The sequence below is a fragment of the Podarcis filfolensis genome (genome assembly GCF_964270895.1).
Source record: "Podarcis filfolensis genome assembly, chromosome: W".
Lineage (NCBI taxonomy): Eukaryota > Metazoa > Chordata > Lepidosauria > Squamata > Lacertidae > Podarcis > Podarcis filfolensis.
In genome coordinates, this window is record NC_139619.1 from 10,206,080 (window position 1) to 10,231,616 (window position 25,537).

Consider the following 25,537-nt stretch of genomic DNA (forward strand, 5'->3'; position numbering starts at 1 on the left):
AATCATTCCCCGCTTCTTCTAGTGGCCAGTCTCAGAGAGCCGCTTTGCTAGGGATAGACAGACAATGGTTGGGAACTCTTGGGTTCTTCTGAGCCGCTCTAAGGAATAGTATATGCTGGATGTCCCACCCGCTGCCGCTCCACCAAGGTGCCACTATACTCACAGCAGGAGCTTGTAAGAGCGAGTCGGTAGCTAAGATATAAATCAATTGGGACGTTTGGAACCTGCACACCCCAAAACTGGTGCTGGATTCCAGCCCACACCCATCCTTTCAATGGTACCGTCCCCCTCAGCTCACCTGGTGGCAGGCATTCTTGAAGAGGTGGTCCACCAAAAGCCAGATCTCCTTGGCCGCTCAGTGGAGTCATCACCATCCTGGGGTACGATATCCAGAAACTGCTTCTCCTGGAGGTCCAATGACAAGTGGGACTGGCATGAGAGCCTGACAGAATGTGTGCCTGTATGCATTCTTTCCTTGCTCCAGCTGGGTGGACAAGTCTTGCCCTCTGAGGCCACAACTAGGGCTGGGCAATAGCTGGCTTTCAACACGGTGATATATCACTAGCTAAACTGAAATATACTCAGAGTCGCAAAGTGATTTCATGCTCTTTATTCAGCTCATAGTGGTGAGGAGGAATGAATGAAAGTCCCCTCAAGGTATCTGCTTTATATACATTATTTACACAATGGGCTGCACATGATTGGCTAATTCCGGAATTCTACTGTAAGCCAATCAGGTTGTGGATTCACTTCTATCTGGAGCATGATTGGGTGGTTCCTGCTGCATTGTTCTAGGACCAATCAGACTGCTGCATTCTGAATCCTATTGTTCTAGGACCAATCAGACTGCTGCAGTTTGGATCCCATTCAACTCAGTACATAACACCCCTCCCCTCTAAGTTCCAGTCCTGCCCAGGAGATCGCATTCATAGTCCTCAAGGTACGCCGGTGTCCTACGTGTGCGTTGCGGCCTGGGGTGTTCCCTGGTCTGGGGTTCAGGTTCTGGCTCGTGTTCCAAGGATGCTGGCTGTGATGGGGCTGTATGGTCTGGCGCAACCGGCTCGCTCAGTCGTGGTTCTGGTTCCAGTGTCCTTTCGGCCTCACGGGTCCTCTCTGTATTTACTGATTCTGCCTCTCCTGCTTGCCCCTGCTGCTCTATGGGCCTCACTGCCCCACTGTTCCCTTGGGACTCCTCTGACCTGTCCTCCTCCTCCTGGTTTTCTCCCGGGAATCGTCGCCGTATCTGGTCGCAGTGGCGGCGCCAGCATTGCCCCCCATCTGTTAGCACCTCGTACGACACGGGGCCAGTGACCCTGGTGACTGTGGCGGGTACCCATGAAGGGCCTGCCCCAAAATTCTTTGCATACACTGGGTCCTGGGCCTCGAAGGTCCGGGGGTTCCTGCCTTCCCCCACCACTACCTCATCCTGAGCTCTATCGGGGTGAAGGCAGTCCAATCTGATTGCAAGGCGCCGACCCATTAGTAGTTCAGCGGGGCTCCGGCCAGTCGTTGAGCTGGGGGTGCTGTGCTGTGCTAGAAGGAATGTGGCAAGGCGGTACTCCCAATCCCCTTGCCTCATGCGGCGAAGGGTGTCCTTGGTGGTCCGCACCATGCATTCTGCTTGGCCATTGGTGGCAGGGTGGAATGGCGCCGAACGGATGTGGCGGATGGCGTTCTGCGCTGTGAAGGTTTGGAATTCTCCTGACGTAAATGCAGTCCCGTTGTCTGAGACGAGAGTGTCAGGGAGCCCGTGGGTTGCAAACAGCCTGCGTAGTACCCGGATGGCTGCGGACGTAGAAGTGGACGGTACCAGTGCGACTTCCAGCCATTTGGTGTAGGAGTCCACCACTATGAAGAATGTTTGCCCCTGAAAGGGGCCAGCAAAGTCCACATGCAGGCGTGACCATGGTGCTCGGGCGGACTCCCAGGACTGGACTGGGGCCCTTGGGGGATCTGGGCGGAATTCTTGGCAGGCCTGGCAGTGTTTGACCCAGGCCTCTATCTCTCCGTCAATCCCCGGCCACCACACGTAACTCCTGGCAAGGGCCTTCATTCTTACTACCCCTGGGTGTGTCTCGTGTAGGGCTGTGAGGACCCTTTTGCGGAGGGGCTGGGGAACAATGACCCTGCTTCCCCATAACAAGCACCCCTTGTTCATGTTTGCGGGTTGTGTAGCCGGCGAATTCTGGCCCGGGGCTGCTGCTGGGCCATCCCCTCCACACCCAGTCCAGGACCCGGGAGATGACACTATCTTTCTTGGAATTGTGTGCAACTTCTTGTGCCTGAATGGGGCGCTCGGGAAGCAGCTCCAGGCTCATAACCTCTTGTGCAGGTGCTGGGTCGGGGCCTGTTTCCGGTAGTGGTAGCCTGCTGAGGGCGTCCGCATGGCCCATCGCCTTCCCAGGGCGGTGAATCAGTGCATACTGGTAGCTGGCAAGGAAAATTGACCACCTGAGGACGCGAAGAGACAGCACTTGGGGGGTCTGCTTTTCGGGGGCAAACAAGCCAAGCAATGGCTTGTGGTCAGTCACCACGGTGAAGGGCCGCCCGTACAAGAAATCATGGAATTTTTTTACTCCCTTCACGATTGCCAGACCCTCCTTGTCGATTTGCGAGTAGTTCCGCTCGGTTGCGTTGAGTGTCTGGGAAAAGTATGCCACCGGTACCTCTCTTCCATCCGGGAGTTGGTGTCCCAGGACAGCGCCAATGCCACAGGGTGAGGCGTTGCATGCTAGCACCACCGGCAGCCTCTCGTCGAAGTGTGCCAAGACCGAGTTTGAGACAAGCAAGTCCTTGACTGCCTGGAATGCGGCCTCCTGGCGCTGGCCCCACACCCAAGGGGCCCGCTTGTCCAGGAGTCTGTGTAGGGGCTCCGCTACTGCCGCCTTGTGGGGAAGGAAGGAATGGTAAAAGTTCAATAGTCCCAAGAAGGCCTGAAGTTCAGTCTTGTTCTTGGGTGCTGGGGCATCACAAATGGCCCGTACCTTGTCCCCAGTCGGGTGGACCCCTTCTGCGTCCACCATAAATCCCAGAAAGTCCACCTGAGGCACTCCTAGTAGACATTTTTCCCGCTTCACCTTGAGACCTGCCGTCTGGAAACGGTGCAGAACGGTGTGGAGGCGGTCCTCAAACTCCTCGGGTGTGGGCCCGGCAATCAACACATCATCGAAGAAGGGGGTGACGCCAGGAATCCCTTTAAGGAGAGAGTCCATTAGATTCTGGAATATGCCTGGTGCCACGCTGACACCGAATTGCAGCCGCTTTACCCTGAACGCTCCTCTGTGCATCACAATCGTCTGTGCCTCTGCTGTGGCCTCATCTACTGGCAGCTGTTGATATGCTTGGGCCAGGTCCAGCTTGCCAAAAATTTTCGACCCAGCCAGGGTAGCAAGGACATGGCTGACCACTGGCACTGGGTATGCATGGGCCGTGAGGGCCTTGTTTATGGTACATTTGTAGTCTGCGCAGATGCGGACCGAACCATTAGGCTTGATGGGTGTGACGATTGGGGTTTCCCAGGGGGCATTAGGCACCGGCTCCAGCACCCCTTGCTCCACGAGTCGGTCCAATTCCTCGTCTATACGGGGTTTCAGGGCGAACGGGACCCAGCGGGCCTTGAGCCTGACCGGTCGTACTGCGGGGTCAAGCTGTAGAGCAATGGGGGGGCCCGTATACTGTCCCAATTTTTTTAAAAACAACAACGTTTTTTTTAAAAAAAGTTTATTAAAGTTTCAAAAATTATATAAAAACAGAACAATACAAGAAAAAACAAAAAGAAAAAAAAGAAAAATACACACAAACAAAAAAAGAACAAGTATACTTTCAATCCCTTATTTTCTTATAACTTACTTCCCCGACTTCCTCATACCTCCCCTTTCTGTATTCCAATTTCTAATTTATTTGATTCAATAAATCCTTCCCCTTCATTCTCATTCAAATTTTGACCTTTCTTTTTCTTTTACTTATCCATTACAGCTGAAAACCACATAAATTCTAAGCCAGCGTCATTCTAACATTCAATAATTTTACAATATTTCTTAAGATAGTCCTTAAATTTCTTCCAGTCTTCTTCCGCTGTCTCTCTCCCCTGGTCCCGGATTCTGCCAGTCATTTCTGCCAGTCCCATATAGTCTATCACCTTAATCTGCCATTCTTCCAGAGTGGGTAGGTCTTGTGTCTTCCAATACTTTGCGATGAGTATTCTTGCTGCTGTTGTAGCGTACATAAAGAAAGTTCTATCCTTCTTTGGCACCAATTGGCCGGACATGCCCAGAAGAAAGGCCTCTGGTTTCTTAGGGAAAGTGTACTTAAGTACCTTTTTCAGTTCATTATAGATCATCTCCCAAAAAGCCTTAATCCTTGGGCATGTCCACCAAAGGTGAAAGAATGTACCTTCATTTTCTTTACATTTCCAACATTTATTATCAGGCAAATGGTAAATTTTTGCAAGCTTAACTGGGGTCATGTACCACCTATAGATCATTTTCATAATATTCTCTCTTAAGGCATTACATGCCGTAAATTTCAAACCGGTGGTCCACAACTTTTCCCAGTCAGCAAACATGATGTTATGACCGATATCTTGTGCCCACTTAATCATGGCTGACTTCACCGTTTCATCCTGCGTATTCCATTTCAACAGCAAGTTATACATTTTTGACAGATTTTTAGTATTGGGTTCTAACAATTCTGTTTCCAATTTTGATTTTTCCACCTGGAAGCCAATTTTCCTGTCCAACTTATAAACCTCCAATATTTGATAATAATGAAGCCAGTCTCGCACTTTATCTTTTAGTTTCTCAAAGCTCTGCAATTTCTGTTTGTCACCTTCTTGTTCCAAGATTTCCCAATATTTCGGCCATTTGGACTCCATATTGAGCCTTTTCACAGCCTTTGCCTCCATTGGGGACAACCACCTTGGAGTTTTATTTTCCAACAAGTCTTTATATCTTATCCAGACATTATATAATGCTTTCCTGACAATATGATTTTTAAAGGCCTTATGAGCTTTCACCTTGTCATACCACAAATATGCATGCCATCCAAAAATATTATTAAAACCTTCTAAATCCAAAATGTCCGTATTCTCAAGAAGCAGCCAGTCCTTCAACCAGCAGAAAGCTGCCGATTCATAGTATAGTTTGAAGTCTGGCAGGGCAAATCCCCCCCTTTCCTTTGCATCAGTTAAAATCTTAAATTTTATTCTGGGTTTCTTGCCCTGCCAGACAAATTTAGAAATATCTTTCTGCCACTTCTTGAAACAGTCCATCTTATCGACGATTTGCAATGTTTGGAACAAAAACAGCATTCTAGGCAATACATTCATCTTTATAACTGCAATCTGACCAGACAAGGAGAGCTTCAAATTTGACCAGATTTCTAAATCTTTTTTCACTTCTATCCAACATTTCTCATAATTATCTTTAAATAAGTTCACATTTTTAGCTGTCATGTTAATGCCCAAATATTTGACTTTCTTAACCACAGTTAAACCTGTCTCATTCTGAAACCTCTCTTTTTCAATAGCTGTTAAGTTTTTCTCTAATACCTTAGTTTTTGACTTATTCAATTTAAATCCTGCTACTTGACCGAACTCTTGTATTAGTTCCAAAACCCTTTTAGTACTAGATTCTGGCTCTTGTAATGTAAGTACCAAGTCATCTGCAAATGCTTTCAATTTGTATTGTTTAGCTCCGACCTGTACCCCTTTAACCAGCTGATCCCTTCTAATCATGTTCAGCAAAACCTCCAGGACTGATATAAAAAGTAATGGGGAGATTGGGCACCCCTGACGTGTCCCTTTTTCTATCTTAAATTCTTCTGTAACCACATTGTTAACAATTAGCTTTGCTTTTTGTTCAGAATATATTGCACCTATACCGTTTTCAAATCCTTGGCCTACCCCCATCCCCTGAAGATTCTTCTTCATAAAACTCCAAGAAATATTGTCAAAGGCTTTCTCCGCGTCCACAAATATCAAAACTGCTTTAGTGTTTATGTTCACTTCTAACTTTTCCAAAATATCAATTATATTCCTTACATTGTCTGACATATGTCTTCTCGGGAGAAATCCCGCTTGGTCTCTATGAATCTCCTCCATCAAAACTTTTTTAAATCTCATAGCCAAAATGTCAGGAAAGATTTTGTAATCCACATTTAGTAAAGAAATAGGGCGGTAGTTCTTAAGTTGAGTCTTTTCAGTCTCTGTCTTCGGTATAAGTGTAATAAAAGCCTCTTTCCACGATTCAGGTGCCCTTTTCCCCTCCAAAATTTCATTGCAGACTTCCTTCAAAGGTTGTATTAGCCACTGCTTCAAAGCTTTTTAATATCTGGAAGTCAACCCATCCGGTCCCGGAGATTTACCCAATTGCATATTTTGAATGGCACCTTCTATTTCCTGTTCAGTTATTTTCTGGTTCAAAACTATTTTACTTTCATAAGAGATTTTCTTTAATCCGTTTTTCTCAAGAAATTGTTCTATGTCCAGTTCTTTCTGCGGCCCTTGTGAATATAGTTGTTTAAAATATCTCTGGAAGCAATTTCTAATCTCAATTGGATTGTAGATGTTCTTTCCTTCCACTTCTAAATTTGTCACCGTATTCAGTTTTTGTCTTTTCCTCATTTGCCAAGCCAACAGTTTACCACATTTATCTGCTGATTCAAAAGTCTTTTGTCTCATTTGTTTGATTTTCCATTCTATTTCTTGGTTCGTCAATTCCATATATTGTGTTTGGTATAACTTGATTTCTCTCAAAATCTCATGAGACTTTGGTTTTGATCTTAATTTCCTTTCTCCTTCTTTTATCTTTTCCAGAATCTTATCTTTCTTCTCATTTTGGCTTCTCTTCTTTATTGCATTTTGTTGTATCAAGAATCCTCGCATAACGGCTTTGCTTGCGTCCCAGATTACTCTTTTTTCAACATTAGTCTTCATATTTATTTCAAAATAGTCTCTCAAAGTTTTTTGGGCCTTTTTGTATACTTCTTCATCTCTAAATAAGGTGTCATTCATCCTCCATCTGAAGGAGCCAGCTGTTATTTGCTTCATCTCCATCTTTACGGCATTATGGTCGGAGCAAGTTTTTGGGCAGATTTCAACTTTTTTAATCTTTGGAGCCATTCCTCTAGTAACCCATATTTGGTCAATTCTAGTCCATGTCATTTTGGCTTCAGAAAAGAAGGTTCCCTCTCTCTCAAGAGGGTTTTTTGTTCTCCAGATATCAACCAAGTCCATATTGTCAGTCATTTCAAAGAAAGTTTTTGGTAGTCTTCCATCTTTAGTAACTACCTGTCTTTGTGCTTTGTCCATATTAGTTGATACTACTCCATTCATGTCTCCCATTAAAATTAGGTTATAATCCATATAGTCCAACAAAATCTCATGCAACTTCTTAAAAAATTCAGATTTCCCCTCATTCGGTGCATAAATTCCTACAATCAAAAATTTTTCTCCTTGGACTTGAATTTCAATTGCCAAATATCTTCCTTGGTCATCTTTAAAAATTAATTTCGGCAGCAGTCTTTCCTTTGCATATATCACCACTCCTCTTTTTTTGACTCTGTCAGATGAAATAAATTCTTGTCCCAATCTTTTATTAATAAGTATTTTCCTATGTGACCTCGTCACATGTGTCTCTTGTAAGCAAATCAAGTCCAATTGTTCTTTCTTTAATATATGAAAAATACTTTTTCTCTTCCGGGGTATGTTCAGACCATTACAGTTCCAGCTTAGAAGTTGCAGAGCCATGATGGGGTTATTTACTTTTCCCTCCTACTGCTCCAAGTAATTGTTCTTCTTCAGTCGGTAGTTGCAGTCCAAAAGATAAGTTTGCTATGTCCAGTATTCCTTTTCTTGATGAAGTTGGTTCTTGTCCAGATTCCACCTCTTTCTGAAGATCCTCTTCGTGGTCTCTCAAAAACTTGTCTTTATCACTCACTGTCCTTATTCTTATTTTCTTTCCTTTATATTTGAAAGATAGGCCTTGAGGAAATTCCCACCTGAAAAATATGCTGTTTCTTTTCAGTAAAACCACCAGATCTCTATAGTAGTTTCTTACGTCCAAAATGTACTTCGGTATATCTTTAAAAATCTCCACGTAAGAGTCTTCAATTTGCAATGTTTTTTGGTAGTGCCATTTCAAAATTTTATCTCTTTCTTCTTTAGATCTTAAAGTTAACAAGCAGTCTCTTGGCCTATTCCTTCTTTGTCTTGTACCAAGTCTAAATGCACTTACTATCTTGAATTCTTCCTTCTCAGGGCCCTGTTGCCAAAAGTCTGAGAATTCTTTTGTAAGAAAGTTCGCCAAATTGTCCCTTTCACTTTCCGGTACTGCCCTAATTCTCAAATTTCTCTCTTTCCTTTGCGGATCGATCATGGACAGTGTCAGTTCATGGCCCTCCAGTTTTTTAAGGACCGGTGGAATTTTTTCCTGTGTGGTAGTCGCAATTTCCTTGGCCTCCTCTGCAATCTTTCGAGTTGTAGCCGATTCCTCTAGTAGCTTTTCAATAGTCTCTGTATTAGAATTCACCTTCTTTCCAAGTTAATTTATACTTGTAGTATTTAAATCAATTTTTGCTGAAATCTCAGCTACTTTCTTATTAGTTTCTGCAACTTGCTTGTTAGTTTCGGCAACTTGTTTACTTGTCTCTGCCCCTTGCTTCGTTAAATGTTCCAAAGATTCATTAATTTTCCCAAGTGCCTTAGCCAATGCGTCTTCCGATGACATAGTTCTTAATTTTGTTTGTGAGGCAGAAACTGCTCCTGTACCTCCAGATGTTGAGGCCCTTCTTTGTTGTGAAATATCAGTTTTGTATTGTCTACCGGATCTTAAACTTTTTTCCTGTAGCTCTACTTTCCCTTTGCCATCTGCCATAACACTCTCATGCCAAGCCAAGGTCAGTCACGCAGTTGTGAGATTGTTTATAATAGGAATTTTCCAGTGGCTCAGCAACTAGTAGTTCAGTTATTATTGTTACAGTCAAGTCTCCTCTAGGGGGAGAAATTCTAGCTTCACTTTCCAAGTTCTGAAACAAAGTATTCTTTAAAAATCCCCCATGTCTCCCAATTTTCTCCAAAGTTATTTAATTGCAACACAGTCCATATAAAGTCCAGTGACACTGTATCCTTTCAAAAAATTAATTCAGAAATTTGCTCCAAGGTTACTTCTTTACCTTGATGTGCAGACAACCTACAGCCAGCTTCCCTATCAAGGCAGTCCGTCCCCAGGGTGTTAAAACAGCAGTAAAATTCCAATTCCCTTCTTTTCATGCAGGCATATATAATACAATTCCTCCCCTTATCCTGCCTACAGGAGGAGGGCTATTTTTTTTTTTTAACGGTGGATTTGTTCTTATTCAAATGTAGATTCTTTAACAGTTACAGCTTGACAGTCTCTTTGTTTTAATCTGTCTACAGAACGGAAAGGCAGACTTCCTTTTTATACCTTTCCCGTCTCGGTGCCGAAATTCATCAAATTTAGCTTCAATTTAGTCCTTTAATCATTTATCCTACTCACGGGTAGTTGCTTTTCTTAAATCCAATTCTTCGGAAGAAATCAGCGCTCTCTGCTAATGGCGATGCGGCTTCACTCCACAGGCTGGGTAAACAACTCTCAGCACCGCGCCGCTCACCCGCTGCTGTTCAGAAGCCTTTAAAAAGGCTCTTCGCAGGTTTGGGGGGGGGCGCAAAAGGTGCCCGCCGAGTCTCCTTGTTCACAGGCTTCACCACCTGTGATTTTTAGGGGTCCCCGTTTCGCCGTAACGGCAGGACCCGAACCCGCAGAGCAGACTCCCTCTGGAGCTCAGAGGGGAGTCGGCCATTAAGCGCTTGCGCTGACCGGAAGTCTCGTATACTGTCCCAATTTCCCATCGTAAACCCCCGGAAATTCCTTGCATATGGCATCCACGTCCACTTGTAAGGTAGTGTGGTTCACCCCGGTGACGGCTAGCCCCAGTGGTCCAAACCATGCCAATCCCAGTAAGCTAATGTAGGGGCCCTTGACCACAAGCAAGTCCAGTTGCCGCGTCCGCCCTCGGTACTGCACCCTGAAGGTCCCCACCCCCATTGTGGGGACCTTACGTTTCTGGAAGTCCCGGAGGGTGAATGGGGCCGGCCTGAGTTTGGGACCCCCAGTAGGACACAGTTTCCTTAAGGTCCTTGCCGAGATTATGGATAGAGTTGAACCCGTGTCAAGCTCCATGCGGCATGGGGCCCCCTCTATCTGTACCTCTACATAAATTTTCTCTACGTTGGGGTGGGGCAACTGGTATACCTGGAAGTCCGTGAGCTCCGTCGAGTTGCCTTGGTGCGTTGGGCCCCAGGACCTGGGGCTCTTGGATTGGTCATCTGATGCCTGGCGTCGGGTGGGCTGAGCCCGACACACCCGGGCGATGTGTCCCAATTTTCTGCACTGCCTGCACTCTGCGTTGCAGAAACGGCAGGTCCTCCTCTCGTGACTTTCTCCACAGCTTGCGCAGTTCCCTCCTTCTCGTCGAGGCAGCTGTGGTATGTGGGCTGCTTGAGTGCGCTGCTGTACTCGGTGCACCTCCTCCCTGTTGGATCCTGAGTCGTCGGTGAGGTCTTCGTGGTGGACCCTCGGTTGGGACGGCTGGCTCGGCCGTGCCTCTTGCATCGACCTCTTGGCAGCTTCCGTTGCCAGGGCCTCCTCCAGAGCGACCTGGAACGTTAGGTTCTTCTTAGCGTAGAGGCGTCGTTGCAGCTTCTCATCCTTCAGGCCACCGACGAGGCGGTCACAAAGCATGTTCTCCAGCTCTGAGAAGTTGCAGAACCAGGCAGCTTGGCGGAGAGAGGTCACAAACCCCGTTATGGTTTCCCCAGGGGCTTGCCGCTTTGCGTAGAAGGCATTTCGACGAGCCACCACTGAGGGCTGTGGCGAAAAGTGCCCCTTCAGCTGTTCCATTATTGTTTTGTATGGAACAGTAGCAACGTCTTCAGGCGCAAGGAGAGCCCGGGCGATTTCAAACGTCTCCTCTCCGCAGACGCTGAAGAATATTGCCCTCTTCTTGGCGTCTTCTTCATCGGTGACCCCTTTGGCTTCTAGGAGGAAGGTGAAACGGAAGGCGTACGGTTCCCAGTCTCCAGATGCTGGGTTGAACGGCGAGAAGCTGCTGTCGGTTGCCATTCTGAGTTCCTTGTGTCCCGGAGCTGAAGCCTGGATACACGGTGCGAGGCAGCGGTGCGGCAGGTGGCGGTACTGCGATGCTGTGTGTGGCAGTCAGCTCAGCGGGATCCCACCTTCGTCGCCAGTGAAATATACTCAGAGTCGCAAAGTGATTTCATGCTCTTTATTCAGCTCATAGTGGTGAGGAGGAATGAATGAAAGTCCCCTCAAGGTATCTGCTTTATATACATTATTTACACAATGGGCTGCACATGATTGGCTAATTCCGGAATTCTACTGTAAGCCAATCAGGTTGTGGATTCACTTCTATCTGGAGCATGATTGGGTGGTTCCTGCCAACCAATCAGACTGCTGCATTGTTCTAGGACCAATCAGACTGCTGCATTCTGAATCCTATTGTTCTAGGACCAATCAGACTGCTGCAGTTTGGATCCTATTCAACTCAGTACATAACATAAACATTGCAATACACCAATATATCACAATATCTGAAATAAGATGAAGGTATGTAGAGTCATTGGCTGGCTTCACGGTTTCCCCCGCATTGTGATTTCTGCTGCCCCCTGCAGGAGGGCAGGGGAAAGCTGAACCGGCAGAGTCCACAGGGGCTGCAGGAATCTCGAGAAGCATTGTCTGGCTTCACAGTTTCCCCCCACATGGTGTTTTTTGCTTAGTACACACACACATCATGATTCGCAATATATTGCCAGGTCAGAAATTATGAAACCAGTCTTACTATCTAGACTTCAAGCTGATTTGAAAATATATCTATATTGACATATTGCCCGGCCCTAGCCACAGCAAGCATCTCAAGTGGGAAAACAAAAAACAAATTGCTTGCACCCCAAATCCAAGCTCCCCCTCCCCTATTAATATGCAGCTAGTAATCCTCCCACTCCAGATGTGCAGTTCACCCAAAAGCTTACTGAATATGCAGCTGTGGACATGAGGTTTGGCTAACATTTTATTTAAATTGCTGGAACCTGCCCTGGGACCTTAGGGTGAAGGGCAGGAAATAAGTAACAAAAACAGCAACAGAACATGGATGGGCCTTCATAGGTTGATGGGCTGCAACCCCAGCCAGCATGATGAGATGATGGGGTCACATGTTCACCACCCCTTGTCTAGAGCACGTTGCAGAGGCAGTGGTAGAAACTGAGCAACAGCTGGAGCCCCAGCCCACGACTTTGTATGGGCAATGCAGCACACAGCAGCTGGTGAACCATGCCTCCCGCCTCCTTCCCACCTTCCTCTCCAGAAATGTTCAGGGTGGTTAGTTCTATCTCAAGCTACCACATTCAAGACAAAGAGAAAGAGAGGAGGGGGGAGCAAGAGAGCTTTAGGAGCACAGCAATGGCAAGCAGCCCATCACTAAAAGGAGTTGGCAAGGATGGAGAATTTGATCCCCTCATCCCCAGGGCAGCTGTTGTTTAGGACCCAGTTCATCCCCCCTCCCCCGCCACCAATACTCCCCACCCCTGTCTTGAGAGAGAGAGGGGGGGTGTGTACTGGTGTGGGGAATGACACATGCTGTATCAGAGTCTTAGTGCAAGAGTAGCTGGTGCATGCTAAAGAACACAGGAGCCTTGCTGGGTTAGATCAGCATTTTGTTCCCACAATGGCCAACCACATGCCCTTGGGAGTCCATAGGGACACGGAGACAATAGCACTCTGTCCATCATGTTCCCCAGAAACTGGTAATCAAAAGCATGTGGTTTGTGATAATAGTGGCAAGAAATAGCCCTGACCAGTAGCCACTGATAAACATATCCTCCATGATTCTAAATGTCTACAGCTGTCCAAATTGACAGTCACCACTGTCTCCTTGTGGCTATGATAATACACCCAAGTAGATATGATTTCGAGAGGAGTGACATTTCCCTGAGCCACCCCAAAGCAGCCACTACCGCTTCCCAAATGCCAGTGCTCAGGTGGTAAGAGTAAGCCAGAGTGGCATAGCCTGTGCAGCAGTTGCTGAGCACAGAGACAAGGAGAAAACTGGCTCTTGGGGCCAGAGGGGGCTGGCGCCTGCATCATGAGACTGGGCTTTCTGCCTCCCGGGCTGCCAATCGCAAGCGGACCCAGAGTCAAGCAGCGCAAAATCAGTGACAAGCAGTGATGGCAAATTCTGGTTTCGTCTCCGTTCTCCTCTGCCGAGTTCTACAAGGGCCACGTTGAGACTAGGGAAGAGACCAAAGCAGAGAGCTAGAGCCACCACCTGGACTGGATTTGAGTCAGAAGGCAGGCAGGTGCGGGTTACCTGAGAGGAAAGTCAGGTTGGTGGGGTAGTGCCTGGTTTGCCCTAAGGGACCAGCTGCCACTGCATGGAGCAGCTGCTGATCGTTGACAAGGGCAACTCCATTTACGTGCCTTCGAGGCACATGCACACTGCCGCAAAGCTGGAAGGGGCACTTGAAGGAGCAAAAATGTCCCCCCTGAGGCATCTGATCAAGGCCTGTATTTTAAAATGAGCTTAAAGATTTGCAAATGTTTTATGCCAGGCAGAAAAGCAGCTGGCTAAGTACTTTGGCAGATGTTTTTCTTCCTAAACAGCCCCCCCCCCCCCGATTTATAGCAGTAGCCAAAATTCTCAAAGTTGTAAAAGGGAATTACAGGCAGGGAGCAAAGGTTATACTGACCCTACATATTACAGAATACAATCAAGCTGCAAAAACACTAATTAAGAGTTTGTAAATAGTAAGTGTCAGAGCTGCCCAAGGTCCCAGCTCACAAAGGACCAACGCTGCTTTGTTGTTAAATACAAAAGTCTTTATTGAAGTTCAGTTTCACTTCCAGAGCCGCAGCGCGCAGCCCCACGTCTCAAGCTTTAGACCGCTGATGACCCTTCTGAATCTCCTCCCCCTGTACACCAATTTAAGACCCTCGCCTTGCTCCACCTTTTCTGCTGCTCCTTCCTCCTCTGGGTCCGCCTGCCCGCCGGGGTCTCGCCCTTCCTAGCCTCTTCTGACGCTGATTCCCCTGAGCCTTCTCCCTCCCTCCGGCGGGCTTTAGGAGCTGGTTCCCCATCCGGGTCTCCCGCTGTCCCGCGCGCCTGTACATTTGAACTTGGCGCGCGCGCCCAGCCAGCAGTTTTCCTCCTAACCGTTTCACTGCTGCTGTCACTGCTTCCCCCTTCGGGTGGGCTAGCTGCAACTGAACTCCCCTCCATTCCCCCACTCTCCGATGGAGGCGTGGTCAGCCCTGACTCACTCTCCCTCCCCTCCGGAGGAGACGCTGGCCCTGACACATGTGACTCTTCCCCCCCACTACGCTCTGGTGGGGAAACTGGTCCCGATCCTCCACTGCTGCTTTGGGGTTCCCCTCTGGCTCCTTGTTTCTGGTGCGTCCCCCCTGGGACCCCCCTTGCCCTGACCATCGGAGCCCCCTTCTGGGAATCTTCTGATTCGCTGGAGAAGCTCATAGAATCTCTCGGGCCACTGTCATACTCCCCTACGCTGCCCTCGGATTCTTCCCCTTCGCTCTCCAATTCCTCTCTCCCCAGTGCTCCTGCTCCTGATTCCCTGACAGTAAGATTTATTGTTTAACAGAAAATAATACCATGTGATTCCCATTAGAGACTAGCCACATTTTCCTAAGGTTAAAGGGCAAGAGCTAATGGGAAAAGCAGCTGGCCGGGAAAGGGGGGTGTAAACTGAAGAGGTTTCTTTTGAAGCTATTTTTACTGAGTTCCTTTTTTACTTTGCAAAGACCTCTTCTTCTAAAAAGCTGTCTATGTTAATGTATGAGATTTGTTGGCTTAAATGTAAATATGCAAAGGATTTAGAAAGTAAGAAATGTTAGATTCTTATGTTAGATTCTTATTTCATTGATGGTGTGTGAGAATGTGAACCCAAGATCTCTGTTTAGACAAAAATTTAATACCATGAGCCATCTGTTTTAGCCATCTATTTTGCAATGGAGGGGAAAGGGGCAAAAGGTGATCTGGTAATTAAGGTGCCTTGTCGAGGCAAATGTAAGATATATGGCTACTTGTCTGCCATTTATGGATAGAAGGAAATATAGCTGTTTGTCTCCCATAAAAGGTAATAGGAAATGGGTGTATCTTTTATGATTGGTTCTAGCAAACAGCCAATAGGAATTTCAACCAGGCTGATTGGACAGAGGCAGCCAAAGGAGGAGCAAGGTGGCTGGGCTGAGGAAATATAAGTGCTGACCATCAGGGCTGGAGTGGGCAGAGCTTTGGTAACCATATACCACTGTGCCTATCATTTATTTGTCTGACAAATAAATTATTTTAATTTCTCTATTGCTGCGTTGAATATTTCATTCCAGCTAAGTGTTAACCACAAGCAGGGTGCTACACCCCCAAGAGCACAAAAGCAGCAAAGTGGCATGGAAACAGCATCTCGACTCCCTCCCAGGAGCTTTGGCACCGAACTCTCAGGCCTGTGGAGAGTTGGAGCAAGGAGTTTTGCAGGGAGGCTGCTGGTTTTCAAAAGGCCTTTCAAAAGGGTTTCCGGAAGTTTAGAGGGTGTTTGCAGGCTTTTCCAATGCTGTCCCCAATATACGCAATTTCATTTAAACGCACGGTACCTCGGAACGCAACCCCCGTGTAAACAGGGCGTTGCCTGTACCTGATTTGAGCCCGCTACAAGAACATCTAGAGGATAGCAAACCAACTGTTACCTTTTCTAGGAAGCTGTCTTCTCCCTGAGATCAGAGGAGGAAGGCAAGAGCAAAAGACAACCAAGGGTGTTAATGGCACAGGCCCTGAGAAGAGAAAGAAACAGCCCGTTGGCTGAACAGTATCTGGGCAGATGTCAGGGAAATGCACACGGTTCAGTGGCCCTGCGAAAGGGCAGGTGGGAGGACCAGAACCTGGGATGACTCAGTCAAGGCAAACAAAGGGCATGAACAGCACACAGGAAGCGGATGCACAGCTACAGAAGCTGAAGCTGAATGCAGCGGAGGACCCCCAGCCCCCACATTTCTGAGTGGAAGAGCAGCTGTTTTTCAAGCAGGCAAGCAGAGTGGGAAGGGTAGACATTCAGCACATGAACCTGCCAGGTAAATCAACCCCTTTCCCTACCAGGTCAATAAGTCTGGTGACGGGAACTTCGCCAATCGGCTGCCTCATCCAGCACAAGGCTTCCAAGGATGTCCCGAAGCAGCTTGGTAGGTAGCTCCCACTGATGGTGAGGAAATAGTCCTTGCCACGGTCAAGGTGAAGGACAAAGATAGCCTCAATCTTCTCTTCCTTGCTGACGTACACATCCAGGGAAATGTCCACCGTCTCACCTAAAACGGGAAGAGGTCAGGTAGATACACTCTTTGGCACAGCCAAGTTGGCTTGTCTGTAAATTAAAAGTGAAGACAGTGAAGAATTGAACAGAGGGACACAATGCGAGCCTGCTGGATCAGGCCAATGGCCCATCTAGTATAGCATCCTGTTCTCACAGGTGTATGGAGGAAACCTTAACTTCAAGAATTAGGAAAAGAAGCGACTCAGTTCCCACCCCCACCCCACTTTCCTCTCTAGTCCTCCAAAGCAGCAGCTGCACAGAAGATGGTGACAGGATACTGGGGGGCGAGAGAAAGTGATCCTAACAAAAGAATATAAAAAGGGAAAGCATTTATTTGTCTCCTAAAGGATTTTTGCGCCCCCAATGTAACTTTCTTTTTTAGTTTAGATTTCATTGAGTTTTTAAAAGTTTGGCTAGTTCTATATGATCCCCAAGATATTTTTGTGCCTCCACAACATAAAAATACACATTGTTTTAAAAAAGTAATTTTTTGACGGACTGCTCTCACTGGTTCCCTGCGATGCCAAAAGGTGTTTTGGGACCCTCCAGCATTGTTTGGCTTCAATTCATTTGTGTGTGTGTCTTTGTTTAAAGCTGGTCACACACACTTTTACACTTTGGGCTCAGCTGCTTTGACGTATGGCCCTTGGAGGCTTGAGCATGGGGCAATGCAGCCCACAAATGTTAAGCCTCCCCTGCTCTACCAAACTCCCAAGGTTTGATGGAGGAGGGTTGGAAAGAGGAGGAGAAAAGGGGGGATGAAAAGGAAACCAAGGCCTTCCCTAGATGACCCTTGGGGTCCCTTTCCAACTCTACAGTTCTACGATTCCAGAGAGAGACGCGCTGGGCTCCAAGTATCCCTTGCAGGGCTCAGCGCGAAGCCATGGCTTCCAATACTGGCTGTCACTGAGCTTGGGGATAAAGGAGAAGTGGAGGGTGACCTGCCCGTTGTTTGTGATCTGGAACTTCTCCTTCTCAAACGGAAACTGCAGAGCAAAAGGGGGGGGAGAGAGAGTGCTTGCCTTCAGCAGAGGCAAGGAAACGTGCTCCAGGGGGAAGTTTGTCCTTGGCCCCGGGCTCTCATTTAGGGGACTGCACATGCAACAGGTCCACGTGGGGCTCTCCAGATATTGCTGCACTTGCCACTGGCCATGTTGGCTGGGGATGATGGGAGTTGTAGTCCAGCATCTGGAGGGCACCACGCTGGCTACCCCTGGAGTCTTTGCCTGCGAGGAAGAGGAAGAGGCTGCCGCTCAGTGGAAGGGTATCTGCCTTGCATGCAAAGGTCCCAGGTTCTATCCCCAGCATCTCCAGGTAGGGCTGGGAGAGATCCCCCGGAAATCAAGACTGAGCTAGATGGGCCAAGGGCTTCTTTCCCCCCTGGTCTTTTTGCAGCAAACCCTCTTTAAGGGGTTGGAGAGGATCCTATTCGTCTTTACCTTCACCTATGGGTGGGGGGGCAGAGCACATTTGCTGGGGCTATGGACTAAAGGGGGGGTATGAGTTAAGAGCAGAAAGGCCTGATGCACCCCCCTGTTCCCAGCCCTGAAAGAGGCAAGTACTGTAACTCTGAGAGCTTCCCCAGGATGGCAGCGGCTGTGACTTCCAGAGCCAATGGGCTGAAGCCAAATGCTCCAAGCCAAGTACCACAGAAGCTCCATTGCATGAATGGAGCCAACGGTTAAGGTATACAGTTCAGCCCATGTGGTCTGCCATGCCTGCAGGAGCAGCGTGTACTCAGAAGAGTGGAGAATGGAAGCCTAGGGATTTAACAGAGCCAAAACCTGCCCACTCCTTGCACCGGAAGTCATTTGCCAAAGAGGAGCTCTGTGGAAAGGGGCCTGGTTGTTGGTCAGGGCCTGCCCAGATTCGAGGAGGTGCCACATAGCAGGCAACTAAAAACCCTGAATAGACGATAGCCCTGGCCAGGGCAGGTGTTACCCCTGTGAGGAAGAGGGAGCTGACGGGCTTGTGGTCGCTCCTTTTCAATTCCATGTGGCTTCGGTAGCTGAGCTGATTCACGCTGCCTCCTCTCCAGAGGATTGGCTCACACCATGCTGGCACACGGCACTTCCCACTGCAAGGAGACAGGAGAGACACCAGGACTGTTGGACTGGCTGAGGCAACACACAAGGCTCACACAGTCCAACTTTGGCTCCACACACGGCCTGTGATCTTGACCACGGTCAAGAGCTGGAGATGATGGGGCTTGGGAGTCCAACTTCTGAAGGGGCGGACCTTGCAGGTGTGCAGGCATTTTGCCTCATGGAGAGAGTTGTCAGGAAATCAAAAGCTGCCTTCTACCAGGTCAGAATGAATTTCTGACCTCCCCCAGTTTGGATTCCTACATTGCAGGGGGTTGGACTAGATGACCCTCGTGATCCCTTCCAACCCCACAATTCATTAATTAAGTCTCCTCTGGCTGGCAGCAGCTCTCTGTGGCCCAATCCTTTTTCAGGTGGAGGTGCCTTTCAACTAGAGACTCTGCATACAAAGCATATGGCACACCACCAAATGATGATCCTTCCCCAAAGCAAGGGGCCCCGTTATTCTTGTTCAGACACTATTTTTTCAGTGATTCAACAGACCCTTTCTGGCACCTGAAATGCTGCCCAAAGGAGCCTGCCATTTTCCAGCTTCGTCACTACATGTTCCGCCTGTCCTTTTGATTTCCCCATTACCACAGCAAGAGCAATGAAACTAGCAGGCCTAGGTGGCTTCTGACAGTTGTCAAGAACCACAAGAATATGCCAAATCATGGCTGGTGAGGCTCAATTGCTACTAGCCATAATGGCCACAGAACATACTCCACCAAGAGAAGCAGTATGGCTTGGAGGAGGGGAGCGTGCTGTTGCACTCAGGTCCTGTTTGTGGGCTCCCCAAGAGGCATCTCATTGGCCAATGTGAGAACAGGATGCTGGGCCAGATGGACCAATGGCCTGATCCAGCAGGGCTGCTCTCATGCTCTTATGCCCTGGCAGACTCATCTTGAGAGAGCACCAAGTCTAATTCCCAGACTTCCTTGACACAAAGAGGATTCTCATTCAGCCTGCTGCACCTTTCAAGGAACTGCAACACCGCTTATACACGCCATGAAACAGAGGATGCTGGTTATCAGGACAAATGTGGGGAAAAGGAGCCAAAACATTTCCAGAGCAGGGATGGCTTGAGGAAGACAACATATCACAGCCTTGCATTTCACAACTCGCCTAGCAGCCTTTGGCAACCCGGAATTCCATGCAAGCAAAGTGAGCAGGTGAAGGAGAGCTGGATCTCTCTCTTCCTCCGTGGCTTGGTGTCCATTCTGGCTGTAGAGGAAAGGAAATCCGTCCATCCCTCAACTCTAGCCCTCCTCCAACAGCTTGCTTAGCAGAAAGCCATTTGTTACTAGCCTGCTCAGGAGGATGGAAAGGCAGGACACTACTAGCATCTCAGCAAACTAGGAAAAACAAACAAGCCTTGCAGAAGAATGATTGAGAGGACTTACTTACAAAGGCTCAACTATCAAGCAGGATCTGTTTTAGAGTCAAATTTGTACGTCGGGATGAACTTGATCTCTCCCTCTGTGAAATCAGCAAAAGCTGTCTTTTGGGTACGCTGAATGTTTAGCTAAAGCCAAAAAGAAATCGCTTATCAGCAGAGAAGCAAAAAACCCCCCGTTGCCTGACAATGGAGTCTATTAACAACCACTGTTGTGCTGGAAGACCAAGGTGAAGTACTAGTAGGTTAAAGTTAAAGTTAAAGGTAAAGGGACCCCTGACCATTAGGTCCAGTCGTGACCGACTCTGGGGTTGTGGCACCCATCTCGCTTTATTGGCTGAGGGAGCCGGCATACAGCTTCCGGGTCATGTGGCCAGCATGACTAAGCCGCTTCTGTTGAACCAGAGCAGCACACAGAAACGGCATTTACCTTCCTGCCGGAGCGGTACCTATTGATCTACTTGCACTTTGATGTGCTTTCGAACCGCTAGGTTGGCAGGAGCAGGGACCGAGCAACAGGAGCTCACTCCGTCGCGGGGATTCGAACCGCCAACCTTCTGATCGTCAAGCCTTAGGCTCTGTGGTTTAACCCACAGCGCCACCCGCGTCCCTACTAGTAGGTTAGCCAGGTGGAAAAAAAGCGGTATACCTGCTGAAATCCTATCTTATACACAATTCTTAAAGGTACAGGATGCTTGTGCATTTTTGCCCTATGTCATGTTAAATTACTTTGCTGCATCACACGACAGGAAAATCCTCTAACTCAGGAGTAGCAGACACGTGGCCCTCACAATGCTGCAGAACTACAATTCCCATCATCCCTGATTACTGGCCATCATGGTTGGAGCCAACAGGAACTGCAGCTCAGTAACATCTGGCAGACCACAGGTTAGCCATACCTACAATATGCAATGTTATATGTACCAATAATCCATACAAACTGTTAACAACCAGCAGAATACACCCCAACACTAGGAGCAACTGCAAAACCATCCTTTTGCATCCTTTAAAGCCCTAAATGGCCTCAGCCCTGAAAGAGTGTCTCCATCCCCATTGTTCAGCCCAGGCATCAGGGTCCAGCACCGAGGGCCTTCTGGCGGTTTCCTCACTGTGAGAAGCGAAGTTACAGGGAACCAGGCAGAGGGCCTTCTGAGTAGTGGCACCTGCCCTGTGGGAAACCCTCTCGTCAGATGTCAAGGAGATAAGTAACTATACAGCCTTTAGGGACGTTTTTAATGTTTTATGATAGTTTTGCATATGTTGGAAGTCTGAGGCTGCCCCCCTTGCCTTCCTTGCAGCATTTTTATTTATTTATTTATTTATTTACGGCTATTAGCCCATAAAATATGTACAAACATAAAAACACAGGGACATAAAAACAGATATATCCGACAACAGGAGGTGAACACCACGATGCAAGGGTGGGTCATTGAGCAGAGCCAAGTGACAGCTTGGGGCCAGGAGAGCTCCAAGGGACAGATCACAGAAAAGGAAAACTGAAGACGAACTCCGACATGCACTCTCATCATAACAGTTCGATTAGTTTTGATGTTGTTGTTGGTTTTTGGTGGTTTTTGAGTGTGAGATAACCGCATTCAGAAATCTCGCCACCTGCAGAGTTACAGAAGGATCTGTATCCTGCAAAAGCAGTGCGGCGTGTGACTCAACAGGCCTGCCAACCAAGCGCAGTAAAGCAGGACCCAGGAATTTAGCCCTGGCTACGCTATGTAGGGGACAGTTGAACATTATATGTGAAAGAGATTCAACAGTTTCCCCGTCACACACACATAGCGGAGACACCAAACCCTTAGAAAATCTGTGGTTCAGCAGGTTCGATGGAAAGACATTGAACCTTGCACGAATAAATGCACGTCGGTGTGGTACTGATGAAAGAGATGACATATATGATGGAAGGCCAAGTGGTGGGGTTATTCCGTGATACCTGGGGGAGCAGACACCCCCACCCCTGGCGAGGTTGTGTTGATTTTCAATGTCCGCTAATCTTTGCTCAATAAGGCTTTTGGCTGAGCGTAAGTTCATCTTTAAGGAGTCCGCTGGGGAAATTCCGATGCTCAGAAGTTTGGCATGGATTTTCCCTACCCACGGATTGACAAAGACGTCCCGCCAGAGGCACTGAAAAAGGTAATGGTCGGGAAGCCTATGCCAGCTGGACAGCCAATAGCCAAAGACTCGCTTCCAGATGACAGTCTCCAATGATGCAATCCTTAACTCCAGACATATGGCTGCGTTGCTCACACACATGGGGAGTTTCAGAAGGCGACAGAGAAACTGATTCTGCAATGTCCCCAGTGATGTTAAATTGGACCCTGGGGCCCAGAGCGGGGCAGCATAACAAAGGGTGGAAACCACTTTTGCGTGGTATACCTTCAATGCAGAAGGGATGTGAGAGGCTCCGTCGGCCGCAAGAAATTGGAGTAGAGTATAAAGTATTGTTTTCCCTTTGTTTAGTAAATACTGTATCTGTGGCTTCCAGCTTAGATTGTAATGAAAAAAGACTCCCAGGTATTTAAATTAGAAAACCTGTTCTAATTGGACTCCATCTAACTTCCAGCTGTAAGTTTTCCGAGACCTGGTAAAGACCAGGACTTTAGATTTCCCATGATTAATTGTCAGATGGTTAAGTTTGCAATAAGCCGCAAAAATCTTTAGAGCTCTGCATAAACCAACTCTAGAGTAGGAAAGGATCGCTGCATCGTCGGCATATAGGAGCAAAGGGCAGCGAAAATCAGCTAGGCGGGGGGCATGAATGTTGGCTTGAGACTCGTTCAGAAAGAGCTTCATATCACTGATAAACAGGTTGAAGAGGAGTGGGGCCAAAATGCAGCCTTGGCGCACACCTCTATTTATTGGGACCTCGTTGGATAGGTTTCCCGCCGGTGTGAGTCTCACTCTAGCCGACGACCCATGGTGTAATTGGGTTATAAGCCATAACAGCCTTCTATCTATGCCCCATCTCTCTAATTTCTTCCATAGGCAATTTCTTGGGATACTGTCGAAGGCAGCCTTTAGGTCTATAAAAGCGACACATAGGCGCCCCCGACTTGGGGCAGAATATTTTCTGGCAAGATGATACATGATTACCATATGGTCAGAGGTTGAATAATTGTTCCTAAAGCCCGCTTGCTCATGGCCAATCAAATTTGAGTCGTTTGCCCAATGGGACAGCTTGGACAGCAAAAATTTTGCATAGATTTTCCCGATGATAGACAAAAGGCTGATGTTCCGATAGTTCTCCGGGTCAGCAGGGGGACCCTTTTTATGGACTGGCACGATCACGGCCTCCTTCCATGACCTAGGGATAAGCCCCGTAGAATTAATTGCATCAAAGACTTTGGCCAGAATTTCAGCCCACCACCTTGGTTGCGCAACAATAGCCTCAGCAGGGACTAGATCCGGCCCGGGGGCTTTGCCCGTTTTCAGATCTAATATCAAGTCCATTATCAGGTCTGGGTCAGTGGAGGGCCACAAAGGTAGATGGTCGGCTCGGAGTTCCGTGGATGAGTTGGATTCCTCTGCCAAGGAGAAATATTTACTCAAGAATTGTTCCCATGTGGGCGCAGGGATAATCGTCAGTGGGTACTTCCTTCCTCTTTTGTTTATCAGAGCCCAAAATTCCTGTGGTCTGCGGGATCTCGAGGCCGCAATCAAGGCTCGCCAACGTTTTTGATACCACTCGCGTTTGGCCAGCTTTAAAGTCTGTTTGTATGCTCTTTTGGCTTGTAAATAGGAAGATGGTAGAGCCTGAGCATTAGAGTTTTTGTATTCATTATAGATGGAACGAAGAAGGGATCTTGCTTGTTTGCAAGAGGTGTTAAACCAAGGGGCCCCAGCACTGCAATGCGCCACTTTCGCCTTTTGAGGAGGTGATGTAAAAAAAGTGGTAAGGTTTGTTATAAGAAGGTTAAAAAGTTTCAAAACCGAATTGGAATCTTGTAAATCAGTAGTTATTTGAGGTAAGTAGGCGTTGATTTCCCTATGGAAGAAAACCTGGTATTTTTGGGCCACAGCCTCCGACCACTTGATCCCTCTTATTTTGATCGATGATGAGGTTTCCAGAAGGACTGAGTGTTTATTGTCATTCTGGCACCGGAACAATGACAGAGTGGTCACTATTGGGAGGTGATCACTGAAATGTTGGTTTTCAACTTGGAAGGAAAGTACATTAACGGCCAGATTTGCGGAGATCAGGAGGTAATCGATAACACTGTTAGATGTTAGTCCCAGGTGAGTGAACTCCCCCGGTATATCGGGGGGGGAAGGTGCCGTTCAAAAATACTAGATTCAGGCGAATGGCCATTTGGTAAGGGGTCACTCCTGCTTTGTTTACTCTGTTGTCCTTTGAAGTTCTAATTCTGGCATGTTCCAAGTCAAAATTGTCCAAACATGGGGAAGTCCACCATTTGGACTTGGTTAGTAAGTCCCAATTTGTGGCAATACGAGCATTAAAGTCTCCCCCAATTAAGGAGTACGAGTTAGGGCATTTAGTATGACATGACAGTAGGTGATTTTCAAATGATTCCCATCTCCAATCAAGATCAGGCGCTGAGCCTTCGGGGGGGAGATAAACATTAGTAATTAGTAATGAGGACTTCCCTTCTGTGATCAGTCCAGATAGAGCAAAAGGCGGGGAAGCCCGTACCAGAGTGAATTTGGCGCGAAGTTGGAGTGAAATCCCAATCAAAAGGCCCCCTTTGGGGCGACCACCTTTCAAAGAAGGGGAGGCCGGAAGTGTTAGAAGATCAAAGCCGTCTATGGTAATCTCTTCCTCATCCCATGTTTCTTGGAACAGAATAATTTTAAATGAATTTATGTACTTCCTGAATTCGGGGTCTGATTTTTTGGTTCTCCAACCAGCAATGTTCCAGCTAAGTATTGATAATGTCGAGTCCTTGTGCTGTCCCGGTAATTGTCAATTTTGAGTTGTTTAATGGGTTCTTGGAGGTAGAACGAGGCCCCATAAGGAAATCGGTAATTTTAGTTTGTGCGGATAAGGTCTTCTTCTGTGTTAATTGTATCGATGATTTGGTAACATTAACAGGCAGGAAGGGCTTTGCCGGGAAGGAAGAATTAGGCAAAGTTGGTGAGGTCGGATGCTGTTCATTGAGGTGAGTAGTAACAAGTCTTTGATGGGCTACACTAGTAGATCCGTCAGAATTATCAGTCTTAGCCAGGATAGCGCTAAGAGGTGTTCCAGCCATCACTTGTAGTTGCTGCGCAGATGGAGAGGAATTATCACGCAGATGTGTTAAAGGACATGAACGTGAGGATGGTGCATGCATAGTCATTTCCTGGTGATCTTCAGGCAGGGTAGATTCTAGCTCAGGCATTGAGGCAAAGGAGTCATCAACTTCCATATTTTGATTGGGCATAAGATCTAAGACGGGAGTATTGAGTTTATCAACTTCCTCCACGGTAGGATGGTGCTGTTGGTCAACAGGTGACTGCTGATTCAGATCAGTAGGGGGTAACAAGGTAACAGGTTGAGAAATTATCAGGGCATTTGATGGAGACGCCATGTGGGACGTGGAGCGCCTGCTCTCCTCTCTCATCGGTATAGAGGGGTCCCCTTGCGATAGAAGTCTTTGTTTGAGTAGATCCAATCTATCGAGAATAGCCTGCTGTTCTTCTGAA

At 47.5% G+C, this 25,537-nt stretch overlaps 1 protein-coding gene across 1 annotated transcript in view; it reads right to left on the reverse strand.

Annotated features, from left to right (window-relative positions):
- Positions 1-25,537, reverse strand: part of LOC310753760 (inositol polyphosphate 5-phosphatase OCRL-like) — a gene marked incomplete at both ends in the record, with an annotated part of 379,841 nt that overhangs the window by 349,243 nt on the left and 5,061 nt on the right. The window contains 7 exon segments of the mRNA XM_083595103.1: positions 299-348; positions 351-405; positions 15,789-15,812; positions 16,192-16,395; positions 17,245-17,373; positions 18,350-18,482; positions 19,911-20,014. Of these exon segments, the coding sequence (XP_083451229.1) occupies positions 299-348; positions 351-405; positions 15,789-15,812; positions 16,192-16,395; positions 17,245-17,373; positions 18,350-18,482; positions 19,911-20,014 (699 nt within the window).